Genomic DNA, 10,568 nt, shown 5'->3' on the forward strand with positions numbered 1-10,568 from the left:
GAGTCAGTTTATCCTGTGCTCCAAAATGCACTTCTGCATAGATCTCCATAAAATCAGTTGCACAAGGCCAGCAGAGGAGTGTGCAAAGCACACCTCCTGCACCCACAGACACAGCCCAGCAGCAGCTCCAGGCAGAAAGCTGGTGTGATCCCTTCGCAAGGGAATCTCAGAATAATGTGAAGAAAAGCATGAGACGCTTTGCTTCCTCTGTAACTGCTGGAAAGTGGAAATAGCATTTCAGGACAGAGCTTGGACGCTGAATTTGTTTATATGTTTGTGTAAATACAGAGGCCACATGCAATTCCAAGGTCTGAAATGCCCTGTAGGCAAAACCGCATTGTGCTGTGTGTCTGTAGGAGACGGGGAGAGGGCTGAGTACCTGGGGAGCACTTGACTTACCTGCTCCCAGGAGCACCATGCACCCAGCCATAAGCAGGGGCTCTGCAGAATCTCCTCCTACATTCTAAACAGGCAGGACTAGATCTGGAGGCAGGTATCAACCCAGAGCAGTTGGATTCTGTGTGGTAAAGCAGTGATGGGAGGCAGGATGACCCAGACATTTTATGACACAGCCAGTGAGTCATGAGCCCTGTGTTCCTGCTCCTGCCATCTGCCCTGCCCTGATTCTTCACCGACTAGGAATAAACTTTAGCAGTGTAAAATGTCCAGCCAGAGGCTAGCAAGTGTGATTCCTACCAGCATGATGTGGCTCCTGGAAACATGGTAGACTTGGTGGTTACATTGGGCAGACAGTACAGAGGAGCCATATGTTACGGTCGTGGCTGCAGGAATTTCTTCTCAGCTGGGTCAGTTTTTCCGTCATTAATGCAGCCCATACTTTAACAGTCCTTGTGCATATAGTTGGGGTGTTTGCCCAGCAAATTACAGCATCTGTGAAAAGACCTGGTTTGCGGTCAGGGCCTGTAGTACTGCTTACAGACCTGCTTTTGCTAGGCACCAAAGCCTTTGATGTCTCAAAGGATGCACTCCCCTGGCCCTGTCAGCTGACCAATACCTACTAAAGGCTCCCAGGCCTCCAAGCCAGGCTCAGCCTCATGGACTGTATGTGTGTTCATGAGATTTTAGGACCAGAGGGGAATGCTGACTGATTCTAAGATGTGCCAGATGAGACTATTAGCAGCTCATAAAGGCTCACATTTTCAGATGTTAAAGCATTGGGTTTGTCCTGAAATATCAAACCACAGAGGTGCAAACGTGAATGCACAAGAACATCCTTCCTTACTATGTGCAGCTTTTGCAGATGACTCCCCTTACCATTCAGCAGTGCATGGTCTACTCTTGACGATCAGGGTTTTGTGATATTGTTATTTTACTTAATTAATTGTTGCTTTATTTCTGTTGCCAGTGCTTCCTTTCTGATGGTCTTTCTGATTAGCTGTGTTATATGAATCTTAGACACTTCCTCATTAAATAGGAAAAAAGCTCCCAAACATTCCTTCCATGCAAGAGATAAAGTGGTCTCGTTAAGAGAAAATAACTCGGGGCTCTGTCCCTGCAGTGTACAGCCAGGCTCATCAGGGCGCTTGGATGCTGCAGGAGAACTTGTGAGAGGATGGGGCACGCTTCCAGATAGCCATGTCCTCCCAGCCTTGCACAGTGCTTCCAGCAAGTGGCTGAGGAGTCCTTTACAAACAAGTCCGCAGAACTTCACAGCCAGGTGGTAAAAGGTGACTTGTCCCAGGCAGCCGTGCAGGGTCGAGAAATGGGTCCCTGGTCACAGCCCTGCTCCAGCCGCCAGACAATGCTGCCTCCCGCAGCGTGACCCGCTCCCGCATCCAGCACCCATCCCTCAGCCCAGTCCAGTACCCCAGGGACCGTCTGACTCCTGCCACAGAGTGCACTTGGTGCCACGGACCCCAGGGCCAGCTCAGCTCCTTCCCATCCTCCCTGAATGCCCAGTAACGCCCCCAACACCACCCAAGTGTGTCCATTCACATCCGAGTAACAGCCATCCAAGGCCCAGAGGAGTGTGGTTAGTGCATGTCTCATCACTCTCTCACCTTGTCACAACAGATATTTAAGGTCCCGTAGCCAAAATTTTTGGTGTTTGGGATATGCCTCTTTGGATTATAATTGGCAGCGTTTAGCAGATACCCCCTGCCCCAGGCCTGTCCCATGTGGCTGGGCAGCATCGCAAAGATGGCTCAAGGGCTTGTCACACAGGACATCCACCCAACACTCCCCAGCAGCTTGCTCCTGCCACCCTCCCAAAACTGGCTGCAGAGGGAGAACAGGCAAAGTGCAAGCACTTCTGTCACAGTTCCAGCACCCCACTTCAGGACCACTGATTTGAGGATAGAAAGGGATGTATTAACTTAGAATCATATGTTTGCAATAATGGACAAAAGCTATAGAAAGTGAGAAGAGAACACACTTGTATGGTTATCCTTGACAACAGGACTCTGCTTTACCCAGTCCAGCACCTCCATTAGCTTGTAAAGCTGCCTAACTAATTTTTGCAACCATTCAGCAAACCCTGGAGGGTCCTTAGAGCTACATCAGCACTAGCGTGGCCAGCAGGGACAGGGAAGGGATCTGACCCCTGTGCTCGGCACTGGTGAGGCCGCCCCTCGATGAGTGGGTTCGGTTTTGGGCCCCTCACTCCAAAAAGGCCATTGAATGACTCGAGCGTGTCCAGAGAAGGGCAACGGAGCTGGTGCAGGGTCTGGAGCACAGGTGTGATGGGGAGCGGCTGAGGGAACTGGGGGGGTTTAGTCTGGAGAAGAGGAGGCTGAGGGGAGACCTCCTGGCCCTCTCCAACTCCCTGAAAGGAGGGTGCAGAGAGGGGGGAGGAGTCTCTTGAGCCAAGGAACCAGCACCAGGACAAGAGGCCTCAAGCTACGCCAGGGCAGGGTCAGACTGGCTCTTAGGAAGGATTTCTTTGCAGAAGGGGTTGTTGGGCGTTGGAATGGGCTGCCCAGGGCAGGGGGGGAGTCCCCATCCCTGGAGGGGTTGAAGAGTCGGGTTGACCCAGCGCTGAGGGATCTGGTGGAGTTGGGAACGGTCAGTGTGAGGTTCATGGTGGGGCTGGAGGATCTTCGGGGTCTTTTCCAACCTAGACGATATGTGATTCTGTGATTCTGTGATACACTTTTCCTGTTTCTGTCATTCAAGAAGGCTACTTGAGTGCTCCAAAAAGCACCTGCCCAGGCTCCTTGCAGTCAGCCATGCCCTAACTCTGAGGGAGACAGCGATTATCTGCAAACCCCACATGGGGACCGCACTGGCTAAGGCAGACAAGACCAAAGGGGAAGAAGCATCCAGCCCAGTGTTTTTTGTTCTACCCCTTCTCCAGCAGTTCTCCTCTTCCACCCACTTTGGTGTTGGTACAAGCAGCTGGAACCATTTTCCATGGAAAGGGCACTACTAGCATGTGGGTTTTTTCCATAAGGCCTCAGAAATTAGAGGCGCCTTAGCAAAATTCAAATAAATAAGGGCTACTTCAAAAACAATGCAATCTGCCTTGCTAGAACACAACAGCCATTTTCTTTTCTCTACAGTCCCCAGGCTGGGAGAAGTACTGATTTCCAGCAGAGAGAGGTACATTTTCTGCTTTGAATCCCACTGTGCTGGCAAGGGATTGCTTTGCAATTCACAGCTAGCTCAGCAGTCCAGACAAAACAAAAGATTGCTCCTTCACTTCATGCAAATGTTTAACCTATGCTGAAAACCACTCTTTGTGCATCCTGGCCCTTTGAAGAGAAAAGGGATAGGGCAGTTACACTTTAACATTACCATGGGTTGGGTGGCAGAGGGGCACAGAAAGTGCAAGTCTCTGCATTGATTTGAGTATCGTGACTGCACATCACAGCCTCCGCACTATGGATGGAAAAGACACTGGAGATTTATAAGACTATAAAATACAAGGAGGAAATATTTTTCCATCCCACTGTGAGTGTTTTCTTGCCAGACTCCAAAGCAGCAGTAATATTTCAACTCTTATACAGACAGATTTAAAAAATGGCGTTTTTTTCCAAAGCTCACTGAAGCCGAGAAAGCCACAGTGCTTGTCAGGAGGCACTAAAGATAGCACATTATTTGTCATCATTCTTTTAAGAAAATAATCCCAGTCATATTTTCAAACATAGGCGGGGAGCAGACCTCATGAGAGGCACCATTTCTAAACAGATTTGGCAACTAAATCCCACTTCAGTTAGCCATATCTTCAGCACTGTGAAAACTCGCCTTCCTGGCCAGTGTCTGAGCTGCGAGGTGCACACCTGGGCACCAGCATCCATCCGTATCGTCCAAGGGAGAGTTCACCCCCCAGCCACAGATCCACCTCCCTGCCTATCGGGCTGTGGCAAGCAAACATACACATCCTTTCCCCTTCCTCCTGCCCGCAGAAAACCAACCAAAGATTTCCACTGGGAGCAGAAGGCCATGCTGGTGCCATGGGTGGGGATGGGGCAGCGGGGCAGCACCTGTCCTCACTGTGCATCAGCAGTAGTTTGAGAAGAACAAAGAACGAAGCAGAAAAGCATGTCTTGGATTAGATTAAGAGGATGCCATTCTCCTTGGTGATGACCTACACCTACAGGCCATTGAAAACACAGCTGAGATCTCAGCCCCATTCTCTTCCAGCAGCTTCTCCTTCAGCCAGGGAGTCTCTGCCTGACCCTCAGAGAGCCCAAGCCTGGCTCAGGGTGCAGCTGCCAGCACGATGGAGATGCTGGCCTAGTAGGCTGGGCTCTGAGGGCAGTTTATACCCCACGGATCCAAAGTCCACAGGAACTGGCAATCAGTTTGCCTTTAAGCAAATCCAAGACTGGCAACCTCCAAGGTTAAAAACAGGGCACCACGGTCCCAAGAAAGCATAGGACATAAAAGAAAGCAATAAATGTTGGGTTGTCTTGTCCTTTTGCTTCTGAGCCGTTTGGTGGTGGTGGTTGCTGACGAAGAATTTGTGCGGCAAGTAGAGGCTAATGGCTCTTTTTGAACAGAGCTCCAAAGTCCTTGTTAATGGACTAACATTGGACAAGGCCTGCCCAGACAGCTTCCATTTAGAATATGCATTTGAAGGCTTTGTTTTCTGTAACCACATAGGCTAGATTATTTCTTTATGTTTAATAAAGCATGCTGGGAGGAGGGATCTGCAGTCACACAACTCTGGGATTTGGGGCTCTTACACTTCAAATGTTGGGAGTAACCTAAATACAGAGGGGTTGGCCACATTGCCAATGTTTACAAGACTTTCTTCCTCTACAGTCGTGACTGCAGGGGACAAACTGGACACCAGCAGCTGCTTTGAACTTGTGGGTTGGGAAGTGGCTGAGAAGGTCTGTGTTGAGGACAGGCAGCGGGAAAAGCTTCTGGTTCAGCTAGCCCTGATGGCCCTTCTTGTTCTTCTCTGAGCACCATTTCTCGTTGTTTTCTCCCCAGATGACCTAGATGCAGATGACCTCCAGCTGGACCTTGAGGAATCAAAGCTGCACCCCACTATTCAGTGCACACCAAGCCCTGGTGAGCAGCCAGGGAAACCATGTGAACACAGCTGGGATCCTTTGAGGTCCTCTAAATCCCCAGGATCCCATGACTTTTCCTGCAGTGTCTCACAGACATGCAGAGCAGAAGCCTGAATTGGTTGGGCTTTGGCCAAACTGGGGACAAGTGAGGAGCTTCCTTCTCCCACTTGGATTTAGCTGCCCTCCTATGAGGAGAGGACAAGGTCATGGTATCCCTGACCAGGAATCCCAGGTATCACCAGCTCCTCCTCCCACCAAACTGTCCACAGTCAGACTCTGGCTCTCAGGAAATTCCTGTTCCCTTGCAAGACTTAGACTTTGCTTTGTCCCAGCCAGCCCAGAATATTGCATGACAAGACCTTGTCCTTGATCTCCTGATCATAGTCGTGGCACTGCAAACTGCAGGAGTACTTTACTCTGTTTCCTGAGAAAGGGAGAGAAGGGAGGTGCTGGACTGCACCCAGCCACTTTCTCCTTACTTACATCAAAAACATGCCAGTGGGCACAGGCTGGCTGGGCCACAAGGAAGCTGTCTTCTGATTTTGTCCCCTTTCACAGCTCAGGGGTGTCTTACACAAGCACAGCTGGAGGCTGGAGAGGCCTGGCTCCGTCCAGGCAGCTGTGGGACACTGGCAGGGTTGGAGTTTTCACCAGTTGTCCCACTGAGTTTGCTGCAAAAGAGACAAGAAGGAACAAGATTTTAGCAGAGAGCATGCCCTGCTGCCTGGGTACAGAGGTGCTGGCTCTCTGAGGAAAGCCAGCCAGTGACTTCCACCACTTTGATCTGAACAAGATTTCTGTTTCCTCTAATTTCTTTTGCTCTCTATTGCCTAAAACTTGGTCCATCCCGTTTCTGTTTTTGCTGAGCTCCCGCCCTGGGCCCCTCACTGTAACACCCGAATCCCTCCCAGGGGCAACTCTGTCTCATTGCACTGTCTCTCCCCACTCTCTTCTTTTTCTTTTTCTTTTGGCAAAAGCATCCACCACCCTTCTTGACCCTCCATGAACCTTCCCTTACTCACTCTTCTTTCTCCCCATGTCCATCTTCCACTACTCTTTCTCCTGACATCCTCCCACATTCTCCTTGCCCAGGCCCCTCTGTCCCTTCTTTGCCACCTCAGGTCCCTCCCTCTTTTCCTCCCTCCTGCTCTAACACTTCATCTCCGTGCAGGGGTCATTCATGCAGAAACAGTAAGACACCACTTAGCCAAGGTCTTGAAGTATAAGGGCAGAGGTTGGCAATGTCAGAGCAGGATGCAGCATCCTGTCATCTCTTGCACATCTCCACACCACTGACTCCAAGGTCCCAGGGGGTTCGTGAGAAGGAGCAGCTAATGGCGGGGTGGCCCAAGTGCCAGGCTGACACCAGGAGTGTTAGTGGGTCTGAGGTCCCACAGAAATGTGGGGCATTATGGTTATGACTTCCTTCGGACGAAGGCCTGCCTGGAGCTCAGACTCTGCCCCACTGAACAGAGTAGGGCAGGTGGGACATGGGAGCAAAAAGACTTCTCCATGCATACAGTTGTGGGGTGGCAATGCCAGGCCCTGACCTTTTGACATTCTAGGAGCTCTGATAAGTTTGCTATTTCTCATATTTCACATATGACCTCTCCCTGCACCTTGTTTCTGCCCTAGACAAGATCTTAGAGGATGCCCAAGGCACCCCAGTGTGGGCACAGGAGCGCAGGGACAGAGGCAAGAGGCAGCTGCAGAAGAGTGCAGACAATGTCATATGCTCCTTTCCAGCCCTCAGCATTCAAGGGGCTGGTGGGGCCAGGAGAGGGCTGGGACCTGGCCACTGCTCTGAGCAGCACCACTAGAGCAAAATGGTATATTCTGGGTATAACCGAGGTTTGTTTACTTCCAGGTCCCTTCAAGCCTTGTGATCATTTGTTTGAGAGCTGGATTATCCGCCTGGGAGTCTGGGTCATCGTCCTTGTCTCGGTGCTCTGCAATGGGCTGGTCATTCTGGCTGTCTTTGCCTCTCCAAGCTACCTCTCTCCAGTGAAGTTCATCATCGGCTCCATAGCTGGAGCCAACATGCTGACCGGCATTTACTGCAGTATGCTGGCTCTCGTCGACGCCCTGACCTACGGCCAGTTTGCCAAATACGGTGCCAGATGGGAGACAGGCGCAGGCTGCAGGGTGACGGGATTCCTGTCGGTGTTTGCCTCTGAGGCTGCCATCTTTCTGCTGACGTTGGCTGCTGTGCAGTGCAGCATTTCAGTCTCCTGTGTGCGGGGCTATGGAAAGTCATCCTTAGGCAAGGTCAAGGCAGCTGCCGTTTGCTGCCTGTTGTTGTCCTCTGTGGCTGCTGTTCTGCCTCTCTTCTCTATTGGGGAATATGGAGCATCCCCTCTCTGCCTCCCGTATCCCATCCCAGACGGGAAACCCGCCACCCTGGGCTTTACTGTGGCCTTGGTGATGACAAACATGCTCTGCTTCCTGACTATCACAGGCACCTACATCCGACTCTACTGCAACCTGCTGAAGGGGGAGTTCAGCGCTGTCTGGGACTGTGCCATGGTCAAGCATGTGGCCTGGCTGATCTTCACCAACTGCCTCCTCTACTGTCCAGTGGCCTTCCTCTCCTTCTCCTCCACGCTCAACCTCTTCCTCATCACCCCAGAGGTCATCAAATCCGTCCTCCTTGTGGTCCTGCCCCTGCCTGCCTGCCTGAACCCCCTGCTCTACCTGCTCTTCAACCCCCATTTCAGAGATGACCTCCGCCTGCTGATACAGAAGGGCCAAGACAAGGGGAGCTACACCCAGTCCTGTGAGGTTGATGACATGGAGAAAAGTTCCTACGACTCCACCCAGGCTCTGGTGAGCTTTTCTGACATCGACCACATATTTGAGACACCTGATTCACTGGGAGTACACCCCATCCTTGACAGCTACAGCTTCCCCTCCATGACGCTCGTCCCCTGCCAGCAAAGGGTGGGCACCAGGGGGAAGGACAGGGGCTTCTCTGAGCACTGTCCCTGCCTCAATGACAGTGAGGTGCTGATCACTTCAGAGAGCCGAGATCCAGCCAGCAGCAGCCTCCGGATAACCTTCTTCCCCTCCCCGCCCACGCCACCCTACACATCTCACTTATAAACCTCCTCTGAGTAGCCGTGCCGAACAGTCCCACACCACACACTGAGGGCCCGCCCCAGCGCCGGGTGGCCAGCAAGGTGACAGCAGGCTGCTCCATGTAAAGCACCAGTACAACCCATCTACCCTCACCCCCCATCATATCTGCCTGGGCAACAGGCACTGCTCTGCCACGTGCCTGGAAGGGCTCTGACTGAGCTCCAGATACTCAGGGCTGGCCATGGGAGGAGATATACCCCCTGTGCAAGTGTTTATCCTGCTACAGACTGCCTGGGAGAGAGCCCTACCAGCTCAGGAAATGGGTCAGGGAGACCCTCATCATCATCATCCTGCAGCATTGCAAGCCAGGAGGAGTCTGCAGCAAAGCCAAGCATGACTTCTCAAGGCAAAGATGTCTTAGCAAGAAAAAGGCATTGCTCTGTGGCAGAAACACATGGAAACAGCCAACTGCAATGGGTCCTCCACAGGTCCCACAGACCCCTGGAAAAGGGCTTGTGTCTGCCCCACACCATCAACTGGAAGAGCAGAAGTGGGTTAAAAGCAATGTATCCATGTGTGCACCTGAGGTTTGGACCGCCTCCATTTTGGGAGGCTCCTCTTCATCCACTGGGAGCCTCATGGGTTGGGCAGGACCCCCACTTTCAGCTGATACCGGGAGCTGGGGATGCTCAGCCCCTTTCAATCTGACCCACAGTGTCTAACAAGGGGACTCTGAACCCCAAGACAGTCAAATCCAAACACCTCGCTGGAGAAGCCTATGTGCTTTGCCTGAGGTCACTCGGCAGCACCTGGCCAAGGCGCCCAAGAGAACATCGGGCTGCCTCCACCTTCACCGCTCCCTCCACCTTCGCACGCTGCAGCACCCCTAGGGCACTCCTGTCTGTAGTCACCTGGCTCCTGGTCAGGTGCAGTGAAAATGGTGTCTGGCTCCCTCACTGCCCCCAAACTTCACTCTTGGAAGAGGCTGTTGGTTCTTGGGTACATGTCGCCCACGCAGAACAGCCATTTTGGTGGCTTCATTTGCCCTCCCCTATTTTAAGGGCAGCTTGTGTAGAAGGAGGGAACAGAAATCAGCCTCGTGGGATGATGGCATCAGGAGGACACAGGCTACTGGGAACAGTCTCAAATTCACTCCCTGCAGCTCAGGGATCTCCCAAATCCATCCTCTCCATCACAAACCCTCCCACTGCCACCCAACGCAGCAGGGAGCCCCTCAGTCAGAGCTCAGGCCCTGGGCAAAGCTTCGGTTCTGCTGACATTACTGCAGCTGTATGTCATTCATTCTTGTGAGATAATAAATGAGCCCCGTTGCTGACCAGTGGCTGGCTTCTGTCCTCTTGCATGTGAAAAGCACCTTGTTGGTTCATTCAGCGGCTGGCTGCCTGCCTCTCCCAGACAAGGTGGGCTGCTATGGCTTGGATGTTGTCTGTATTACCTGAGTGAGGACTGGGAAATTGTGTTGTGTCCCACCCCTCTTCTTCAGAGGGAAGAGACAAACTGCGCACCTTTATACAGCAAAATTACACCACCAGTGTCCCTCTCCTCACCCTGTGGACCAGACCCACCTGGTTGCACCCTGTGGTCTGCTGCTCGGCTCTCTGCGTTCATGAGCAGGACAGTCTGCTGCATAAAAGTCTAAAGACATCATATAACAGGGTCTCTCATGCAAAGACAGACTCCCTAGCCAGAGCCTAGCTCTGCTTCCCTTCTCTGCACAAGCCCTGTAGCCTTATTTCTAGAAGAAAAACTTGAGAGATCAGCAGGAAATCAGAGGAATGAGATCCAAAGATTAGAGAAGAGGATGGGAACCCCTAATTTAGTGACAAAATCCAAAACTCTGCTATGCAGTTCAGGTGGGAACTACGAAAAACATGCCCTGTTGTGATATTTGAATCCTGATCCAGACTTCTGATATCCTACAGATGCTCAAAATGTGTTCTCATGCTTGGCTCATTAAACACTGAGCCATTCTCTTCCATTTCT

At 51.8% G+C, this 10,568-nt stretch overlaps 1 protein-coding gene across 1 annotated transcript in view; it reads left to right on the forward strand.

The window, feature by feature from the left end:
• LGR6 (leucine rich repeat containing G protein-coupled receptor 6) overlaps positions 1-8,927 on the forward strand; it is a 147,099-nt gene extending 138,172 nt beyond the window's left edge. Inside the window, exons 17-18 of the mRNA XM_074893547.1 lie at positions 5,404-5,484; positions 7,354-8,927. Of these exons, the coding sequence (XP_074749648.1) occupies positions 5,404-5,484; positions 7,354-8,588 (1,316 nt within the window). The 3' untranslated portion in view covers positions 8,589-8,927. The remainder of the gene's footprint in view (positions 1-5,403; positions 5,485-7,353) is intronic.
• The last annotated feature ends 1,641 nt before the right edge of the window (positions 8,928-10,568 follow it).

The sequence above is a fragment of the Strix uralensis genome, chromosome 24, assembly GCF_047716275.1.
Source record: "Strix uralensis isolate ZFMK-TIS-50842 chromosome 24, bStrUra1, whole genome shotgun sequence".
In the NCBI taxonomy this organism is placed as follows: domain Eukaryota; kingdom Metazoa; phylum Chordata; class Aves; order Strigiformes; family Strigidae; genus Strix; species Strix uralensis.